Source organism: Chelon labrosus (assembly GCF_963514085.1).
Source record: "Chelon labrosus genome assembly, chromosome: 5".
NCBI lineage: Eukaryota > Metazoa > Chordata > Actinopteri > Mugiliformes > Mugilidae > Chelon > Chelon labrosus.
In genome coordinates this window covers 21,738,174-21,761,603 of record NC_140341.1, presented here as the reverse complement: position 1 = coordinate 21,761,603, position 23,430 = coordinate 21,738,174, and the positions used below count along the sequence as shown (strand labels likewise).

General features: G+C 41.3%; 1 protein-coding gene across 1 annotated transcript in view; it reads right to left on the bottom strand.

Moving 5' to 3' along the window:
• The window catches only part of epha6 (eph receptor A6), a gene marked incomplete at its 5' end in the record, with an annotated part of 182,919 nt that extends 160,725 nt beyond the window's left edge, over positions 1-22,194 (bottom strand). The window contains 2 exons of the mRNA XM_084545050.1: positions 12,212-12,276; positions 22,116-22,194. Coding sequence (XP_084401176.1) covers positions 12,212-12,276; positions 22,116-22,194 — 144 coding nt within the window. The remainder of the gene's footprint in view (positions 1-12,211; positions 12,277-22,115) is intronic.
• Positions 22,195-23,430: the final 1,236 nt, after the last annotated feature.

Below are 23,430 nucleotides of genomic sequence, written 5' to 3'. Positions count from 1 at the left end.
CCAATGAAACCCTACACCCCTAACAGGAACCATCCTCTGACCCCAAATGCCCCCCATCGACCTTTTCAAGTAGGATCCCAGATCTGGATTGAAATTAGACCAGAGAGCTGAGAAGAAAACACACAGATTACAAACTGTTGAGCTCCAGGATTTCCTCTGCTTTCTTTCCTCTGTTAGAGCTCTAACTACATTTCAGTGATGAAAGAGAAACGGGAAAGCCACATAAATACATTTCTGAGCTTTGGAACAAAGTTTTCCACTTCAGACTGACATTAGTATGGTTACAGGACATTCACCATGTAGTAGCTTTGCGCTTCGTTCATTGTTACTTTAAATATGTATTTTGAATGGGAATTCAGAGCGTTTTTTATTTTTTCCTGTCAAATTAGATCAAGGTACATTGCCATCATTGGGGGTTATCTAAATTGATACCAATCGAGGAAGGAAAGAACATTTTTCACAAGATGCAGCAGAACTCCTATCCATACACCCGCCACTAGTTGGAATTGAGACTGAGGGAGTTTGAGAGATGAGTGGTGACTTACATACACACTGAATCATATATAGATTCTATTCAGCTGATGGGATGTTGATGTACCCGACTAGCAAGAGAAATACGCTCTAATATGTCCATCCCAGAAACTGCCAAATCTCTCTCCATTGCCCTCCATTCATTAAACTGGGGTAGACGCGTACATGAACGGATGTAATGTGAATCAATTCGGAAATTATCTGACCTTTTGAATAGGTAGGGAAACCACTCACACTTTCAGGATGACAAGACGCATGACCTTCACCTGCTGCAGTGCAAATAACGAGTCCATTATCTCTAAGAGTGAAAATTCATACATCCTTCACAGCCTTTCACAGACCAAAACAACGGCACGCAGGCGCAGACAATTCACTGTAAAATGAATTGTATCAGGAACTTCCTATATGAAGGTGGATGAACGCCCCATGACGTCACCCTTAAGGGCAGCAAAAGCTACAACCCTGTCGTGCTGGGAATATCCCTCAGTGAGGTCATCTACTGGGTGGAATGGACCTTAACTATATATGTACACCGATGAGCCACAACTATATTCATGATATACACCAAATGAGCCACAACATTAAAACCACTGACAGGAGAAGTAAATAACATTGACCATATTGTGACAATCCAATGTTCTGCTGGGAAACTTTTGGATCTGGTATTTGTGTGGAAACATTATGACCACCTTCCTGATACACAATATCAGGAAGGTGGTCATAATGTTTACCGACACCCAACGTGTCAAACATCAGCTTGTTATTTTACATTTCTGGCTTTCATTTAATAATATGAAGTAGTATGTTCCCATCTCACTGCTACTGTGAACGCAATCATTAGAATTCCTGAAGAGTGGTTTTGAAGCTGAGAGTGATGGCCCTGGCTGTTGCCATCTTTGGCCTGACTCCGCCTTACTCTAATCCAAAAATCGTATGGCAGCCTGTGAACCAGCTCTGACCATTAATTATGCTTAATTTAACACATATATGTATATATTTCGATATATAAATAAATATTCACATTCATATATTTTTTTCAGCACCAGTCTGTAAATATATTTGTTTCTGTAAAGTTGAATATTTTAATATTGAGATCTATGAGTCAACTCACTTTTGGTGGCAGCCTCAAGTACCACTTGAGGGACTGATGTTTCTGGCACTTCTATGATGTGCATAAGTAAGAATTTTGGCGAAGTGATAAGTGTAACATTTGTGTAACATTTACAAATGACCTATATCAACCGAGCGATATCATTGGTCTACTATGGATAATGCATCTTCTGCTTTAGCTTGCCACTTCATTGACTTCATCTATCAAACAGTATAAAATGTCAACTTTGTGTTGATCAATCTCAGTTTGGAACATTTTCTTTTCCATTTGAAGGTGTCAGGTTGGATTTTCTTCAATGGCAGCTCAAGGCATGCTCAGGACCAAACAACACAGCAGGTTAAGATGCATTTTTTTTTTTCTCGGTGACATCAAAAATATGATAACACAATATATACTACGGACTAAGACACAATTCCTGGAGTTATACCTCAGTGCGAGGTGTGCATACATGTGTGGTCTCGTATATGTGTGTGTATGTGTGAGTCTTCCCTTGGTTTTCTATCTGACCACAGAGAGTGTGACAAATGGATGTGTCAGAGCTTGATGGAGCACTGCGATTGCTCTGCTAGGCACAAAGCTATTACAAGACTATATAGACAGCCCCAAAGAAAAATCCTGTTTCAATCAACCACACATAATCTGGGAAACAAAGATGTTCAACAGTTGATAGAAAGAGTCAGGCTCTTTTCCTAGAGAAAGTCAGCGACCTAACACAAAATCTAAAACTGCTTAAAATGTTGAATTCACATTTGTGTCTGTGAGAAATTCATCTGAAAATGTTATTTAAGACAGAGACATAATACTCTCTAGAGCTGATACAGTGACAATGACTAGGAAGTGGTTTCTTAGACCTAATTTAGCTATTTTGTTCTGCTCAGACATCCAAAATGTCAGGGGTATTATAAAGACAGCATGCCATTTAGCTGGATTAGGCACACAAAGCTTGTCAGGGCTTAAAGGCATTACAATATTTTGTCACAAAAGTCTTTTTAAATAGCTCGCTAAAATACATGCTAAAATTATAGAACAGACAAGACCTGTAAATCCCCACAACCGCAACGTATCATCGACAAACATGAACAAATGTAGTAAAATGACGAAATGGTTGATCCACTCGTCCTGGGCTTCCTGTGTTAGACAGGAATTTTTTCTAGTGTGACCAAGCTGTAATGTCTTTTTGGGTCTCCGATCAGCCTGATGGCGCTGCAGCAGGTTCAGTGCTAGAGAAGAGCATCAGGTTTAGAATACAGCAGGAATGCGTCATTGTCGCTGTAATATATTTTCTGATGCAAGTCAAGTGAAACAGACAGGAGTAAACAGCCTACTGGAGATAAAGCACAATGACCTTGGGCAGGTTTCCTCTAACTGGGCCACTTCACTCTTCGTCTGGTGTGCACATGAGAATGTGCGAGCGCACGATGGTAACCCTCTTCATGCACCTGGATTTGTGTTCTTTTTTCTTTTCTCTTTTCTGTGTGTGTACGCAACTTAACAGTGCCTATTCTGTGTGAGGCAGCGAAGGAAAGGCACAGAGAGAAGTGTCAGCATGTGAACCTTACTGTATTTGTTTGAGTTAGCTTGTGCGAGCAGGTCATCTCTTATTTAAGTGTCCTTACCATGAAGTCAATTCCCGGGTGAGCAGAACCTTCTTGTCTGCCTGATTGCACTGAGTGAACTGATCTAGATTCTGGAACAAAAATATGAAAGATTCTCTAGATTTATCAAACCAGACTTAATGCAAAGACCATTTAAAAAAGAACAACTAAGGAATGTATTACTGTATGAAGGATCATAATGAAAGGTTAGACCATCCATCAAGAGTTCTTAGAACATTAAAGAACAAATTTGTCCATTGAAAGCCCACAGAGCCATTTTCCTATGTCTCCCCATGACAGCTTGTCTTAATGGCTACTTCTAATTATCTGCTCGTGTGTACTAATGCATGATTGACTGCTTGTGCACTGGTATCACTGCACATCTAACTATGTTGCAGCTTCTCTATAACTACCCTATAAAAAATGAATGCTTTCCCAGCTTTAACCTCTTACTGTCCCGCTGTCTGTCTCTCCCTCCCTTTCTCCCCCTTCTCTCTCCCCTCTCTCTCTCTCTCTCTCTCTCTCTCTCTCTCTATGTCTACACTGGCTATGCATTTAGAGTAGGAGTTTTCTGCCAGCGTTTGTCAGCTCATCTTAAACCAAACACACACACACACACACACACACATATGCGCACACACGCACATTTTTTTCCCTTCCAGTGCATTGCCATCAATATGCAGCAAAGGTGAGGGTGGAGGGGTAAGGGAGCTGAGACGGGTGGACAAAGGGTGGGAGGTGGAAGAAACCAGGAGACAGGGAGGAGAGGAGAGGAGAGGACAAAATAAGGAACGGAATGAGAAGGAAGGGAAGACAAACAAACGCAGCTGAAGAGGGCTGCATATATCACTTATGAGTCAACAAACTAGTCATATAAAGTGCAATATTGGCAAAGTAAAAGTCAAATAGCAATTTTCCAAACCGGAGATGTATTCAAATCCGGACAATCCTTTGAGAAACATCGATGGTATGAGGTGGATTTGATTATTCCTTCTGAAATTCGAGCAATATTACTCTAAAGGATTCAATCACATTACAGTGCTATGAAACAATTTGCTGTTGTCATGGTTCCACTGTTTTGTATTTTTATTAATACATTGTTTGTCTACCTAGAAGTATTCTTTATTTAGACTGAACTATTGACTTTTTTGCATTTGAGAAGAGTTACAGAGCTTTTCTCTGTTCAGCAGAAACACAAGTCTGCCTGTCTGTCTAAACTCTACCTGTGTTACAGCAACCACAGATTCAGTTTTCTCCCCTTGGTTGCCGTATTCATGTATTCAGCTCCTGCGTTCAGCTAGGAACTAATAATCTCCTCACTCTTCCCTCCCTCTGTTTCCCCTCTTCTTTCCATTTGCATCCGCCCTGTACCTCCCTCGCGTTCGCTCTCTCTCTCTAACTCGGCTCCACTGTATTCCTCGCACGGTGAGGGTTAGCCCAAAAAGCTGTCAGGATATGTTTTGCTGTCAGCGAGATGCCGAGTGGGAACGCATTAGATATTGGCCTCAGTGTGTCCCCGACAAGAAACAAGCCAATTAAGGAATCCCCCAGCACTGCTTAAGCCCGGTTATGGCAGAGGTCCCTGAGACGAACACTGGTGTGCTAAATCATCATACCTTTTTTATATTGGAGCCTCCGTGGGGAGAAGTGGAGTGATTCTGGATTATTCCCTTTTTTTTTCTTTCCTCGCAGAGCTGCCGGCCATCACTCAGCAGCACGCCTTAGAGAAGTTTATCTGAGCTATGAAGGACACTGACATACAGATTTTTTTCTCCTCTCTTCTCCGCTCTGTTGTTCGGTCTCTCCGGGCTAATAGTATTAGGGATGGAAGAAGTGCTTTGAGATAAGCTTTAGGTCGTGTAGTTGCAATCAATTACTGTGGTTAAATATTGCAATAAAAAGATTAAGGATTAGGATTCGGGGGAAAGCAAAGACGCTTGAGAGGATGTACAAAATGCCTGCAAGAGTGTGTAAGCACTTGGATGTGTGTCTGATGTGTTCAGTCGTCACATTCATTTTTACTCAGTACAACTTACATCCAATCACTCCCAAACATGGCCTAATATCTTCCACAGAGTCTCCTTCTGCGATTTCTTTTTCTCCCTCTTTTCAATTCTATCTCCCCCTGTCACCCCCCACCCTGCTACCCCTCCCGCAAACTCAAAGCCCAAATCTGACTACAATCCTCTTTCTTCCCGAAAACTTTCCTCAAAACTGACAGACCGATTTGTTGGGAGGACTTTGTGCCGGCTGTCGTATTGGGAGGGCGATAAAGAAATCTTTGTATTGTCATCTTGCGGTGTGACAAAACAACGCAGTAGGAGTCTGCGTGATGGACGGCGAAGCTACGGCAACCCTAACCCAAACCATTTAGCACCTAAACCTGCAAAAATAAATGGCTTTTAAGTCTGGTAGATTTACTTGTATTGAAGCTAATTGAGGCCAACAATCAGCACTTGGAGCATGGTGTTACAGACAGACTAACACATGCCTAACCTGACATGGTCAGACTCAGTTCTTATCAGAACATGAGTACTGGAACTGGTACCACGCACTTTGGATTTCATCATGGGGTATGTTAGAGAAAAAAAAAAGTACATCTGCATTCAACAACCAATCAGAACCATCTTGTTCTCAACTAATTCAAATCAACTGTGCTCAGATGATGTTGATGAATGACCTTGCTGTTAGTCTTGTGTCGATCATCACATGAAGCCTGCCCAAAACCATCTGATTGGCCCAGCACATATTTACCAAAAATGCCACAAAACATTAATGCATTAGTCTCTTATGTTAATCTGTTTGTGACATCCCAACATGTTTGCAGCACACTGTCTGAATTGGTTCATTTCTACAGATTCTTGTATCCATCTATATCTATATCTAACCATCTATCCCACCCCATTTCACCATTAAATCTACACTGCCTGGCCCAAAAAAAAAAAGTCACCCCCTAGATTTAACTCAGCAAATCGGTACAAGCCTCCTGTTGGATAATTACTGCATGGGTGATTATCTTTCAGCTAGCAACAAATTATTTAACCCCAACTGATGCAATGAGTAGCTTGCTCATTTCTTAAACTACCATGTCTAAAGACACATCCCGTGGTTGCGGAAAAGATGTTTGAGAAGGGTCAAATCATTGGCATGCATCAAGCAGAGAAAACATCTAAGGAGATTGTAGAAACTACTAAAATAGCGTTAAGAACTGTCCAACGCATTATTAAAAACTGGAAGGATAGTGGGGAGGTAGAAATGTGTTCGGAAAAAAATCCTGATTGATCGTGATCGGCGATCACTTAAACATTTGGTGAATTCAGATTGAAGAAAAACAACGGCCATGTTTAAAGTACAGGCGTTTCCACACCTACAATGTGAAGGAAGCTCAAGGGAAGGCTAACTGGAAAAAAAAGGCTTCAATTTGCTAGGGAGCATAAAGACAGGACTCTGGAGCAATGGAAGAAGGTCATGTGGTCTGATGAGTCCAGATTTACCCTGTTCCAGAGTGATGGGAGCATCAGGGTAAGAAGAGAGGCAGATGAAGTGATGCACCCATCATGCCTAGTGCCTACTGTACAAGCCTGTGGGGCAGTGCTACGATCTGGGGTTGCTGCAGTTGGTCAGGTCTAGGTTCAGCAACATTATGTGCCCAAAGAATGAGGTCAGCTGACTACCTGAATGTTCTGAATGACCAGGTTATTCCATCAATGGATTTTTTCTTCCCTGATGGCCCAAACATATTCCAAGATGACAATGACAGGATTCATGGGGCTCAAGATGCGAAAGAGTGGTTCAGGGAGCATGAGACAGACCTTAACCCCATTGAGAATCTTTGGGATGTGCTGGAGAAGGCTTTGCACAGTGGTCAGACTCTCCCATCATCAATACAAGATCTTGGTGAAAATTAATGCAACACTGGATGGAAATAAATCTTGTGACATTGCTGAAGCTCATCGAAACAATGCCACAGTAAATGCATGCTGTAATCAAAGCTAAAGGCGGTTCAACGATATATTAGAGTGTGTGACCTTTTTTTTGGTGGCGACTTGTTTTTTGGCCAGACAGCGTATGATGATTGCAAACTTGAAGTCTCTATGTAGACATCTGTGCTGTATTTTATGGTGGCAATCTTATATAACATGCAGTACTGCTCATTCAGCACAGAGCAATACTATCAGTGGTGATGTGCAGTAAATAACGGCGTATAAAATGATGGTCTTGCAACCACAACTTGCTTTGTGTCTTCATTACACTATGCGACTGTGTAAACAGATTTACTGTATGTCCCCAAAACACAAGCAATACGAGTACATGCACACACACTCTGAGACAAATGTCTTGCTCTAAGCTTAGCGCTTGTGAAGTATCAAGGGTTGCATAGCCTAATATTTGACTGAGAAGTGTTCCGGCAGCAGTAAACCAATATGCCGGCATTGTGCTCCCCGCTTACATAACACTGTTTATACGCCCCCAGTAGGTATGACTTACTGGCTGCTTGGGATCTCTGACAAAAGATAAAAATAGGATTACCCTCTCCCTTTATGATGGACAACTATCATTCTTTGTGCTCAGACCTGCCTTTTCTCAGTTAGCATTATAAAGTCAATGAGTGAGAACAAAAGGCAACATTAGGCATTCTTAATCCCTTAAAGCTGTTTCGTGTAATTTAATAAATAAGCTGCTCCACTCACTGCTTCACTCTCCCCCCTTCTCCACACCACCACCCACCACTGGGAAATGACTCATGCATATTTCAGCACTGTGTCTGCCCATTCTGAGTGGAGCTTATTGTGGCTGCATCCCGACGCCAAATCAACCCTCTTTCCCCTCTCCTCTCCCGGTCTCTCTTTCATTTACCCCTCTGACATCGTGTTCTTTATCACTGTTCAGCATTTCAGAACAGGTAGAGAAACACTGGGGATTCAGACAAGCATCAAGCACAGGGAAACCTTTCAGCATATGTGTTTTTCTACACTGACATATCAGTCTCAGTACATATTTATTAACTTCCTGGAGAAAGAAAAAGTTCTCAAATTCAAAGTCTTTGAAAGACGTTGTGGATCGATTTCTGTTCAATATGCACACACCTAATAAGTAAAACCTTTGAGGTTGAATGTGTTTTCTAACTCTGAGGACATTCCCACATTATGGTCATTAACAAACATAACATCAGTCCTCTCTGGACAGTTTCCCCTGTAGGCCAGATGAAACAGGTCTATTTTACTTTCCAAGCAGAACAGGTATAAAATAATCAAAGGGCACCTTGTTACGGAAGGCTGAGCATGACCAAAATGTATGATTACTTTTGCAGTCCGTAAACATCTGTTCGCAGCTTTCCAGTATGCTGTTTATGATGTGGACCTACAGGGGAATGTAATCTAAGGATGAGGGGAAACAAACCACAATTAATTTATTCCTTGTAATTTTCACTTTAATTAAAAGTATTCCCAGACAACAGTGATTATCACCCATAAGTGTGCCCAGTGTGAGGAATTTAATAGTCCAGCATTGCTAATAAAAGCTACACGTCCAACCTTTATCCCTACAATCTAAAGATGAGCACAAGAAGAAAACAAGAAGAAAACAAGAAAAACCTGCAACAAAATGAGAACAGAAATGTGGAAACGAATAAATAAGCAAAAAATATTTTTATTTCCACATTTTCTTATTCTTACTACGCTTTTTCATGGCACTCCTATGGCTCCATAACTAGCTTCATGAATATGTGTCCTAACCTTTGAATTTACAGCATAGGGTTAGAGGAATGTAGACCAAGAGACATGATGCAGGGATACTGAGTAAGTTGAATAGGACAGGGGAATGCTGATGTTAGTAAAACTATGACAAGGGAATTATTGTAGTGTGCTCCAGGATTCATTTTGCTCACCTATGAAGTTAAGAATTCCCTGAATTTACAGCTCAAGGAGTCAATTAAGTTACTCTAACCCCTTGACACAGTGTCCCAAATTCGCGACACAACGCTTCTACTCAGACTGTAGCCGAGATAACGTACGTATATCCAATGCCGGTTTGTGCACATTCTATATGTACCTAGGAACCTTTTGCAAGCACTAGTTTCTCGTAGGACCAGTCAGAGTGGGAACTACATTTGGTTAATGGAAGCTAACGAATAGGACAAATTAACGTTTTAAAGTTCAGAAGTCCTAAGCGAAAAGGTTGAGCTCTGTTTCAAATTAGATGATAATAGTTGGTGTTATAGTGTATAGTGTGTAATTTGAATTTGTAATGTATTTGTATATATCGATTTGTAATTTCAGTAAATGTTTTACCATTTTTACCATTAATTCTTGTTGTCGCTAATTTGCATCATACCTAAAATTATATCTATACTATGTTCTATAGACAAATTAACAATCTCCACTTAATTTATCATCAGCTTGAAAGCAAAAACACAAATAATTCATTTTTTTTTAATATAATTGTAAATCAGGCGGCACAGTATTGTGGTGGTTAGCACTTATGCCTTACAGCAAGAAGGTTCTGGGTTCGAATCCAGGCTGACAGGGCCTTTCTGTGTGGAGTTTGCATGTTCTCCCTGTGTCTGCGTAGGTTCTCTCCGGGTACTCCGGCTTCCTCCCACCGTCCAAAGACATGCTCATTAGGTTCACTGGTGATTCTAAATTGGCCGTAGGTGTGAGTGCCAATGGTTGTCTGTCTGTCTGTGTTAGCCCTGTGATAGACTGGAGACTTGTCCAGAGTATACCCCACCTCTCTCCTGATGACAGCTGGGATAGGCTTCAGCCCCCATGATCCATCACAGGACAAGCGGTTACAGAAGATGAATGAATGAATGAATATAATTGTAAATCAATTCAGATGTCAAGGGGTTAAAGCCCTTCTCACCCAATTGCACCAATTTGTATTCAGTGGGAAATTCCAAAGATATCACGGTGAATAAGTGCTCATAAATCCATTTTGACTTAACAGTAACAGGCTCTATTGCCAGGACTTGCCAGGGAACCATCATAGTTTAAATGTAATTTAGTAACACATCTTGTTCTTAACCCTAACTCTGGGTACGATGCCAATAGGAACTGGCCACTACTAATGGTTGCAATTTGGAGGAAATGTTACAAAAAAAAAAGTCCTGCCATAGTGTTGTATTGCTGGCAGTCCAGCAGAGTGTATTTCTGCACAGCCACTCACCTGCCTCTTGTGGAGTTATTTACAGACTTTTGATAAAAACTCTAAAAACCCTCCACTTCCAATCATTCCATATTCCATATCATATGACCAGCTATATTCCTGGCAAATTCGTCATTTAGTAATCACTTTGCATCAGTTACTGCATATGAAATTATTTTAAGATGTGCAATGGGCAGGACTGACTGACAGCAGTTTATATGCGGAACTAGAACCAGTGTGTGACTCTGATAGGCAGCTACATGGTGTGCTGCTGTATCGGCCTGATACCGGGCTGTGTCTAATATGGTGGAGATTGACTTGCTCTTGCTGGCTCCCAGCTAGTGAGGGGGATTTAAACTATTTTACCTCCCCAGATCTTCACACCTTCCCTCAGGCCCTCTCACCTCGATGCCTTAAATATTAATGGTAAATCGTAGGATAGAGGATGAGTGAGGAGGGGAGAGGACTGACAGCTCAATCACGGAGGCAGTAGCCTCCCTCCTCTTCCTCAGTGCTGTGGGCAGCTGTCATCACGACCTACATGATGTAATCACCCCCATAACCCTGATATGGGCCACCAAGGGCCATTCTGAGAGAGATAGGAAGACAGAGAAGGTTGGGAGGGCGGTCGTCTGTCTGTCGGTTTTAAAGTCAAAATTCACAGGATAAGGAGTGAGGACACTATATTACTGCGATAGCATAGATGAAGTTGCTTTGTCAATTGTGTCTTTATACAATTTTCTACATACAGTACATACTGTGTACAAATCTGATGGGTATCACTGATAGGTGGTCCTTAAAAAAATTTAGGATTAAATGTGACCAAACAAGGACTGAACATGCTCAGACTGGCGTGAAGAGTTTAGCACCACATCCTCGGTCTGTTTACTGTTATAAGGCTCAATCTTGAATTGAGTTGTTCCACAGTTAATGGTTATAGGAAGAGGGCCACAATAGCACAAGTGAATAAAAAAAGTCGGGTAATTCTTGCTTACAGCAGAAGACGACATTTTCAATCAGTCTTTCAGGTATTCTGACAGAACAAAGAGGGAGAATGTTTGACGCAATGTGAAGGTTTTGATCTTAGGATGTTCGGTTTTCTGTCAGCACATCCATATTTTATGATTCAGATACACAGCGCCTTCTGTTTGGCACTTTGTTAATACAAAAGTTCGGATTTTCAGCCGGACAAGACAGTGTTATGGAGCCAGAAGCATTTAATGCCTGAACAAAATGAAAAACAAAAAAAAACTCCTTTTGAAGTTGCTAACTGACAAAAATATAGACCAAGGTACAGCACATGCAGTCATTGTCTCTCCACTAAGAGAGAGGAAACCAGAGATTAACTGAAACCCTGGACATTAACTTTTTGACTGCTCTCCTGAAGGTGGAGAACAGGGAGAATGGCAGATAGGAAGATAGTACTCTGAAACTTGAATTAATGAAGATGGTGATCTTGTCACTGTATCCATGTATAATCAGTAGGCTAAAAATATATATTTTCAGAGTGATATAAAAAGGTTAGGATTGTAACTTAAGAACATGGAACATTTAAGGAGTCACTGGGACAGTACAGGGATTCATAGAGCAAGTTCCCTTAGGAAATTTGGCTCATTTTCTCTCTCCAAGTTACGGTATTTCCCAGGCAGGCGGCCAAATCTGAACAAAACAAGGAAGTGGATATCTAATAGATCATTGCTACCGTTCCTGACCTGTTAACGTCAATATAATTGATCTCACTGAGGCAGTAATGGCCACGCATTTTGAACAAGACACACTGGACTGTACGAACAAATGCTATAATCAGGAGCAGAGTTTCCCTTCTTACCCCATTTATGGGATATGTCTTCCATCCAAGCTCTCCGAGCACCGACGTCGTATCCAGCAGCACAACTGAAACGGGAAGAAGTGGAAAAATACAACCATTAGCAATCTGACAACACGGAGAAAGTCCTATTTTCGCGCAGGAAATTGAAATATCAGTCATAAACATGTTCATCTAGGCATTTTCGTATTAACAAAAACGAGTTTCTTGTATGAATATTTATGAGCCTGGCAGCATACTCAGTGGGAGCAACATTTTTGCCACTTGCGACACAATTTGGGGACTGATGGATTGCAGTCAGATTGCTGTCAGCAGTCCATTCCCTCCTCTGCCATCCGCAGCTTTACTTCAGTCTCACCTGCTACAGTATGCTCCTCTGCTGAGACATAATAAGGGATGTATGCATTCTCTAACCCTCCTGCGCCATGAGAATGTCTCTTTCCTTATGTGTATTAAAAATGTTTCGAAGCATGTAAATAAGAGTTTTTTTCAACATGCAGTGATTGGTCTTGGTGCAGCATAGTAATATCTGTTGACTTTCCAAGTAGTACTCAAAAACAACACAGTTTTACAGTAGGGAATATTGCCATCCTTGTCAATATTTTGTCTTGCTCTCAAGGACAGCTGTTTTAATAATTCAGGAGGAAAGCGATTCTCCCCGAGACAAGACAAGTGCTACATGGAGAAAAGGAGAAGATCCTGAATTTACCTTCAGAGTAATACTGCTAAATTAAAGAAAAAACATATATAGTTTCAACCACTCTTGTGACAATATTAGGCAATAGACAGTAGACATAGATCCTGATGCATTTTCAGAATTCATAAATATTACACGGAGCCCACCCAGTCACCTTGTCAAACATGCCAAATGCACAGTACGTGTGATGGTACACTTACAAGATGTCCTAATTATGTGTGGATGCACTACATCATGAAGTAGACATAGGAATACAATATTGGTATTCAGGGAGACAGTGATAGCTGGCGGAGAAACACTAGACTGAAGAGGCTTGTTTAAAACTATTCATTTCCCATCGTCATCGTTGTTGAAACTGATCATCAGCGGCAGAAATTTATCTTTAAACCTTTCCTTGAGCAGCCAGTGACTTAGATCTGAAATGCAACTCTGTGAATCACACGTGATCGACCCTGATTTCTGACAAATCATAGTGTTCTCTCAACCTGGATAACAACTGATTTTTAAAGTGCCAGTCAGTCAGTCATGAATGTCCACTTAGATCTGTCTAAGTGGTCCTCAGTGGGCTCATTATACCCGAACAACTCTCTATAAGGGACAATATTTCTTGAATAAATCTCCATTAACATCATTACTCTGGGATAGCTAGTTATTACAAGCAAATGTACATCAAAGGGGGCTGTTTCAGTGCTGTGATATTTTGATTATCATCATTTGCAAATTACAATGTCAAGGCAAAGGAAAAGTGATATTTATATCTCGTACTCTTATGAAAAGATCAAGGCAAGCAGAAAGGGACATGTTTGAATCTGTCTCCCAGTTACGAGGCAGCACACCTCTGATGGAGCTTGGCTGACAGAGGTTGTCCAAGCGTCTGCTCACTGGGGTTTCTGCTGTGTTTGTGTGTATGTGCATGTCTGCCATAGACAAGTAAATGCTCTTCTCCCTGAAAACTGGAACGGGGCACGCTATAGTGGCACAATGTAACACCTGCTTTGGATCCATCCAAATGAGTGTACCACAGCATCCAAGACTAGACACTAGACAAAACACAGGAAAACATACAAGATGCGCCTGTGAGCTTACGCGGGAGACAAATGTGTAAGAAAAAAAGGAAAAAGGAAAGAAAGGTAATTCTACATTATTCTGCAAATTTGTGTCTGCACAGATAACATAACAAAAAAGACCCTTTATGAACGCATACAGAGCTCTCCTTGGAGGTGTACATGTATGCCTTGAAGACTTTATAACCAAGACCTCAGAGGATTTACCATAAGATGCCTACCCAGTGGTTAGCCTCAAAAGCAGAAGGTGTGAAGAGTGCTGGACAAAGTTCAATGGACTAATGAAACAAAAGTGCTACTTTATGATGAAAACTAATAGTAAGCATGAAGCCATACAGTGCCCATCTGTCAAACATCAGTTTTAGCAAAATGCATCAGAACTCACTGGATGACATTTTATCATTCAGCAGGATAATAAATCTAAACATATGGCCAGAGCTATTCATTTTGAAGAGGTGCACCCGAATGCCCTCTGTATTATTTATTCATTCAATTCATATTATTCTCATGGTATGTTTGAGTAAACAGGAATCCTCTGACGTTAAATCCTTATTTTATTCCTTCACCACATTTATTCACTCTGCTCTAATTGGCTCACCAACCAAAAATCCATTGACATATGTAAGGAGATGTAAAAGCAATGAGCTACTGACGTCAATGTAGGTGGAACTCCTGGTGTGTTAGGAAACATATTTTGAAAAATGCTGGTTGCTTGTGCTTCCTGGAACCTGTATTCCTGACATGTGTGGAAGTGTAATGAATATAAATAGATTTTTTTCAGGGGAGATAAATGTGTTTTCCTCAAGATTTCAAGAAAGGTTTATAGACATTTGGTAAATACTGCATAAAAATCCAGATACTGTACATGCCAGGTGGGGACTGGTAAAATCTGCTTCCCCGAAAAGAGTTGGGTAGAAACAGAAATACTGAGTGTACTAGTGTACAACTAGTACAACAACTAGGTAGATCACAACCAACATGTGATAAATCCAACATTTTTGCTTCGATTTTCGATTACATTTCTGATGGATTGCTTCCAGCACCAAGACACACACAGATGTGTCTTTTTCTGCCCACAAATTCAAGGTCTGGGCCATGTCAGTGTCAGTGCCAAGCTGGAGGACTATCTGGCACGGCCAGTGCTGTTAATGGTCACCATTAGGCTACTGTGGGCAGGTAAGGAGCACAGCACCTGGAGAAAGGCCTAATTACTGAGAGCTGGCTGCGCCGCTCGCTGCAGTGAGCAGATTCACACCTCACTTCACCGTATATAAAGAACAGCTGATGTATATTACAGTAGGAGGATCAATGCCACATTTTTGCTTAGATTTTAGATTAGATTTTGGATGTTCTTAAGTTACTCTCTCCCACGTAGGAAAAACACCAGCCATTACTTCTATTACTTTTCCACATTGTAGTCAAAAATTAGCCTAGCAGCTAGTCTGGCTCAACATATGCTCAGAAAATTCAACCAAAAACAGCAGAGTGGACTTTCTGACCAGCCAAAGGAGGCTGAGTTTTCCAGGAAGGGGTTTTAAAGAGAAAGGAGCTAGAAGTACAGTATGAGAAAAAGAACAATATAGCATGTAAACCTATTGACCTAGAGACCTGTCAAATGAATTGATAAACGTTTTAATTAGCATAATACAGGCTCTTTAAGTTTAGGGAATTGTAAAAATTTAAACTGGCTGTAGAAGTGTACATTTTTGTTAAGTAAATATTCCCGTACAATAAAATTTAGTAAAAATGTTAACATTTCCTCCTCTTATTTTTTGTTGAGAAGGTTTTTAGTGTCAGTAGGTGCTGCTCCTTTGTCTGTATAACTATAATGGCCATCGCCAGTCATACTGCTGCCTAATTCTCATCATTATTCAGAAAAAAAAAAATGAAAATATAAGCACATCATACTATGAGTATCACATGATATTTATATAATAAAGTCTTAATGGGAAACTGGGCTTTTTAGAACAGCCACTGCATAGCATGACTCCTGTCGTGTTATAGCAGTCTGAGATGTGGGGTAGAAAATGGACATTGATTTATATAAAAATGTAGTGGATTGTTCTATTGATTGACCACCTTGTCCAGCACAGCAAGGAAAGACTTCAAGCTGATCCTTTCATCTTCCAATCCCATCCTCTCTGCACTCCTAGCTTAGTTTAATAGTTCCTCTTTTGCTTGGTTTTGGATTGGTTCCAGCATCTGCGCGTGCCTTTTTCTGCCCACCAATTCCAGGTTGGTGCCATGTCAAAGTCAGTGCCAAGCTGGAGGACTAGCGGGCATGGCCAATGGTGTTAATGGTCACCATTAGGCTACTGTGGGCAGGTAAGGAGCACATCCCCTGGAGAAAGGCCTAATTACTGAGAGCTGGCTGTGCTGCCCGCTGCAGTGAGCAGATTCACACCTCACTTCACTGTATATAAAGAACAGCTGATGTACATTACAGCAGGAGGCGGTGCGGGTGCATTCAGCCGAGAACACTGCACTGTTGGGTCAAAACCCTGTGTTTCCGACTTTAGAAGCTCCAAGAAAAAACGCTCTGGTTTCGACGGATATAGATTTTATGACGTGTTTATTTGAATTACCCGTTGAAAATCTTTACAAACAAACTATCATGAATCTATATTGTAACGTGAGAATGTGGATTTTGTGCTTCATTTGTGGAACAGACAAAAGCTAATATCTATAGGAAACAATTCAGCAGTTATAACAGCAGAATGTGCCCGTTTATGATACAAAATGTAGTTGTAAAGTTTCCAGATAGTATGTGGGTGCGTGTATGTGAGCACACGATTTTAGAGCGTGCACTTGTACTTGACGGTGAGTGTACACTTGGGTTTAGGAATATTTGTCTGCTGAGCAGCATACCTGCTCGTGTACACTAAAAATGCCTGCATGCGCTGTATATATCCATCCATCCTCCCTCTTTCTATTTATCTCCATAGAGTTATCTTTCAGCAAGGCACCCACAGACCCAGCCTGGAGCTGAGAGTCCTCTGGGACTTCCACTGGTTAGATATAAATAGAACATGAGCTGGCCAACTCATAAATATATGGAGCTCCAGTAGAATGATGACATCTCTTGTCTGGTCTACAGCCCCTGCAGCCACACAAACACCCCAAAATAGCTACACCCCGAACAACAGACCTAAAGGCAGTCTCTTCAAGTGTTACTTCATGTAAATTAGAGGTGGGAGCAGTATGGGTATTCAGACAACAGCGATACTGGCTGTCTACAGGTGTGTGCATCACTGCCTCCGAATGTAAAACTATGAAAAGGAGGCCTATTACAGGCTTTTGTTAAGATTTAAGTCTGTTCTGAATTCAGATATGGTCTGATATCTGAAAATGAAAAAGTGGGAACCCAGTGTGGCTCTTAAAATACTCGTCATTTGGTAAATTTGATACATTAAAAGGATTTTTACAGTGTCAGTGTAGATACATTTATGCAGCGTTCAACAGTAAACCTTTGTAATCAAGTGTTTGGTTTCTGCTGTGGTGAAAGATTAAGTTCAAGTTTCTGAATGCAGTATTTTCTAAGACTGCTGCAGTTCAAAAAGCAAAGCTAGCCTTATTTTCAAATAATGACATGGCCTTTTAATTTGCAAGCTTCTTCCATACCCACTCTGGTAAACAGCTTGCTAAAAGACAAGCAACAGCATTTCATGAACAGAGACTTGTGAAAATTGATTTCAGAGAGGATTGCACATTGTCATTTAGTAGTGTAAACAAGAGTGGAGAGCTCTCAGCAGATGAGGAGATGATATGCTGTGAAATGGAAAACTATCCACAACAGAGGCAGCCTGACAGGCACGACAGGGTTTTCAACACGTCTCCGTACTTCCGATCAAACATTCACCGACATAATACACAGCAGCAAAGCAAATCTGTTAATGCCTGCAGGTTTATTTAGAGCCAGAGATTAGCGAAGGGCACTCATGCCAAGAAGGTTCTATGATAAATATGAAATATCAAATAAGAGAACTGCACTGTTAAGCGTGTTGCAGTCCTGGCTACATGCCCATCAGTGAACAGCCGCCTGCACTGACACCACTGACCAGGGTGTAGCTAGGACTGCCCACACCGTTCAACAGAAGTGTTCTGCGAGACACAGTAAGCATTAAATGAACCCTAATCTCATATGCTGCCTTCAAAAGGGGCTTGTGAACGACGACCATAATCGCGAGAAGGGTACTGCTAAGCAACTGTTGACATATTTTCCTAGCCACTGTGGCTAACCATTAGCAAGCTAATGACCAGATAACTTAAGGTGGTTTCACACCAGTGTTTCATACCAATTCAAGGCGTAATTTAAAACAATTCGTGTTCACAGGTCCATTGATGCAAATCGATTGATTCCAAGCAGTTGGGTGATTGGTCGTGATTATGCAGGAAAAATTATATTTCAGGAGATTAGCAAATAATTGCATGAAAAACTGAATGGCGGCTGCCATTTATAGCTGTTCTGTGGCTAATGTAGCAGTGTTTGCCATTAACACGTTCAGCTGGCTCAATGTACGCAAGCAAGTATATGCTGAGGAGGTGCACTGCCGTCATATTCACGCTCTTGCAAAAACGCTTCAGGTAAACTGCTTGGTTATGTAACTATAAGCTTGGTTATATGATTATTACCAAGATAGTAGCCTGTCTGGCAGCAGACAAACAGGTGGCTGGCTACTGTGCACTCATACAATTCAGGTAAACTGCTTAGTTATGTCTGGCTCAGCTGGGCCAATTGTTGTTTTCACACTAAACTAACCTGGCAGGGAAAAGGGACTCAGTTTTGGAACAACCTAGGTACGAAAGCCCACCTAATGTAGGGAATGGCAAGGCATAATGAAAACATTAGGGCATTAGGAATACATATTTACTCATACATATTATGAAACTACAAAGAAAACTAAATTGCAATACACTATTAATTCCCATCATTTCTGAAAACGTCAAAAATACACTTAAAACTCGTGACCTCTGACGTTAATTAAAATTTACAAGTTACGAGGTGGTGAAAACGTCTGACAGCTTAATTAGACCCATTCTGAATCCATAAACATGCAATATATAAAAAAAAAAAATGCAATAGGCTTCAGATTTCCACATCATATTGTTTTGCGCAGCTTATTAGAACAGTACCGGCTTCCAAGCGAGATAGAATGTCATGAACCCTTCTTGCAGGTACACCGCTTCAATTCAGATTCCAGGTGAGCGCAGACAAACTTCCCACACCTACACCGCCTTTCGGTGCCAGACCTTGAAGATATAATTCTGCACAGGCAAGGTCAAACATCTGAGAGAAATAACTGACAAAAAGAGATTGTAATAGTGGAAAGGGACTTCAAACAACATTCACTGAGGTGAGTTTGTTTGACCATCCATGACTTTGAAAGGAGTTATTGTCATCAGGGCTGAAATAGGAAGCGGATTTCAGCCAGATGGACATAATTCTAGCCATTTGTGCAAAGAACTTTATGTATCTGTAAGAATAGAATATCTTTCACATGGATAAAAATAATGGCAGACAGGCCGTCAGCAGTTTATGCAAACTGTATATGAAAAAATTTAAATCTCGAGTGGACATGATGTTTTGTCTGACCGGCGTAAACTGCAACACACAAAAATGAATATGAATATACACAACCCAGCAGAACTCACCAGCACACAATACACAAATCCACACAATGGCCTGTAAGTCAAAGGTGCAGAGTTAACATTTTTGTGGCCACTCCAGATTTGCTGGCTGATTGATTTTCCTCGACACCGCGCCACCGGTGAATATCTCCTTCGTCTGATGATGGTGATATCGGTACTCCGCGGGAGGTACCAGCGAGAGCAAAAGCTTTAATCAGGCATCCGCACAAATCAATGCACAGAGCTGAGTGATTATTTTCATGTTGTTTTTATAGCTGGATCATTTTGAGTATGGGAGGAAGCAACAGTAAGCAGCCAAGACAACGTGTTTTTCTGCCATGATGGCTGAGTGGCTTCGGCGGTTCACCAACATGAAAGCATTAACATGCGGCGCGTTCATGTGACTCAAGCTTGGATTGCTTTCTTGATTTTCACACAAAGAAAAAAACACAAAAAACAAAGTCAGGAGCGTGGAAGAAAATACATCACCTTCTGATTAACACGGTAACAACTAATCCTGCGCTGAAAAAAAAACCAACAAGGACTCACATCTTTGTTCGCAAATGAGATTTGTGAAAGTTTCTTATAATACATGTCGTGGATGTTGACTTTACAAGGCATGGGAAATGGGAAGGAAATGAGTAAAAGTAAAGATTATAAGAAGAGATGCATTGATGGGCTTGTTTAAATTTGGCACTGAGTGAGCAGGGCTTCATTAATAGCTGTCTGCAGCATGAGTCGGGTTCATGCGAGAGATGTTGCTGCGAGAAGAGGCATGCCAGCAAGAACAGAAAGGTGATTGGTTTTATATTGTCCTCCTAACAGCTGACATCTCAACCAATTTTGTCCATGAAATCCGCAGTCTTTGGAGTTTTGTTTGTCTGTGTTCAAAAACACTGATCTTCACTAAACTCCCCTCGATGTAATGGGGTAGGGTTTTGTCCCCAGCCCTCAGACATACAGTAACACAGCGTATTTGGTAGCTCAGCAGGAACAAGAGAGAAAAGAGTGTTTAGTTTTAGCATTGGACAGGATGGCTGCTGCCTCAGCGGAGACAGCCACCCCTTATCCAGTAACAATGAAAATCTGACATCAAATTGTTCCCAAAAAAATCAAACTTGTGGTCCCATTGAGCCGCCATCTGCAGCAGGTGTCTGATGTTAATTTGACAAATATGAAAGCAATTTGAGAAACCTTTATGTCTCAGCGTCCAACGACACTTTTGTTCAGCATCAGATTGTCACTTTTTCCATTCAGAGCCGCACCGCTCTGAGGTAGACAACTGCAATTGTGCTGCCGAGGTCCCAGCCCAGTCAATATGAGAGACTAAAGTACAGTAGAAAGCAGACATCAGTTCAATCATTCAATCCGTGGCAGAGAAAAACACACGGCGAGTCTGTTATGTAGCAGCTGTCTAGGAGAACAGGGAGCAGCATCGCTCTTATTGAACAGAGAGAACAATAAAATATAACCTGGGGGGCAGATCCCACTGTGTTCCCCACACAATCAATAAGACTATTTTAAACCTCACTAATGCAGGAGCTGTGTGTGTGTGTGTGTGTGTGCACATGGAGCCACGGAGGAACACACACACACACACACACACACACACGTGTCACCATACCCACACACATGCACACTCACAGACATAAAAAGACAGGTGGACAGTAACCTAATGCAAAAAAGCACCTGACGCACACAACACACCGGCTCGCGCTCTTCCACTTGTTTAGTCACCCAGCACTAAATGCACATTTACACATGCACACACACACGCGCGCTGAATAAATTCATCTCCGGCACCTCCGGATCTTTTACTGTATGTGTCTGAGGTCGACTGCAGCATCCACAGCACAAAACAGACATGCAAGCCTGCTCTCATACACTGTCAGACAGACGCACACACATTCTCGCTCTGTCACCCACTTAATGATTCAATCTTTTGGCTGCTCTGTGATAGTCTGTGTCTGTCTGTTTGCATGTGTGTAGTGTAGATTGTCGAATTAAAGTAGTTTCAGTTGAATGCTATAAAAAAAATGGGTTTAATTGTATTGTCTGATTCATCATTGGGATGAAAAACTAAACCAAAGCAATACATTAGAAATTTAATAAACTTTGAATATGGATGATGTTATGGTGCATTGTTGTGGAATGTGCATTTTATACTTTCATCCTGAGCCTATTTATACATTAATGAAACAACAACAGATTAAAATAAAGTTACAGCTCACACTTCAAACTTTTTTCTTTTTAATTTTTAAAATCTTTTTTTTTTTTTTTTTTTTTTTCTTTCTTTCCTCACTGAATGTTTGTTTGTTGGGCTTTGCAGCTGAACTATTTGAGTCCTTCAGGTTAATTTACTGTTTTACAATGATATCCGTGCATCCTAATCAGTACCCACGGTGAGCATGTCTGAACGCACGATGGAAATGATAGCGCAGTCCAAGAAGAATTGAACTGTTGGAATTTGAGCCACGCAAACTCAGGTACGCTGGAACCGCGCCGATCTGTGCCTTACCTTGGTTGCAGTGGCTGAAGCGAGTGAAGGCAATTCCAAGAAAGAGTAACGCGAGGTAAAATCTGTTTCCAAAACTCATGTTTGCTGCAACATCTATCGAAGGCTTTAGGTTGGGTTCAAGCCGAAAGGGAATGTAGTCAGAGTAAAATAAAAATAATAATAAAAAAAATAAAATAAAAAAAAAACGCGGGCCTGGATCCTCCACAAGCACCGAATCACTGCTCCCTGTCTTTACATTTGATCCCGGTTGGAGAGAGCTGCCGGGAGACGGAACAAGACGCGGTCCATCCTTTACCTGGTGACAGCGACCGCCGTGGCGCGGGAAACGAAAAGATTTATGATAAAGTCGCGGAAAAAAAAGATAAAGTGAAATCAAATTGTCAGACAAAATGAGATACACTTCGCTCCTAACAACTTTGGGGATTGTCCACGGACTTCCGTCGCCGTTATCGGATTGTTTCAAAGGTGCAATAAAACGTAAGCTGGCGCGTCTCCGTAGTGCGCACGGAGTCGTGACAGAGTTTGGGGAGCTTCTGTTTGGCACGGCAGTGTGCCGCGGACTCCCAGCTCGCCGTCTCCAGCTCGGTCCGCAGCAGCAGCAGCGAGACGGGGACGGTGAATAGAGAAATGATTGGGATGCTGCGGCGGAGCAGATGAAGCGGGGGCTATAGTGGGAGACTGCGCGCATCTGTGCAGGATGCTCGGCACTAGAGGGGGTTAGCTGACAAGGCAATGGCGTGTGTGTGCGTGTGTGTGTGTGTGTGTGTATGTTATAGGCTATTGGTTCAAATGCAGGGCTTCCCAAATTTTTCCACATGGACCTCAAAGTAATAATAAAATAATGAAAATATGATGTCCCTGACGCTTTGACCAAGGGCACATGAAACAATTCAACCAGCATTTTAGATGAAATATTTGATTCTATTGTTGAAGATGTAAGCTCCAACATAATTGCGAGAATACGACGTGTCTGTGTGTTTAAGCTGAAGTTGCTGGGAATTCCTTTGAACGCAATGAATAATAAAACTTAAAGGGAACGAATTAAATTCCAATTTTATTGATTTTAAACTTGCATCTGAACTTGAGCTTGTGCATTAAGCTTTTGTTGAGTTTAAAGGGGACAATGCACCATCATTGTTTTCATTGGTAACAGCTTGAAGTTAAACATCAGGAAAACAGACTACAGCTGATGTCATCTGGAGACAAATCATGTAGCTGCTCTACGGTAAGTAAATTTTTGTGATTTGTGAAGTTTTCAGATTAACATGTGGATGCTGTGCGTAAAAAACAAGGAATGAGTTCATAGTCAACTGTC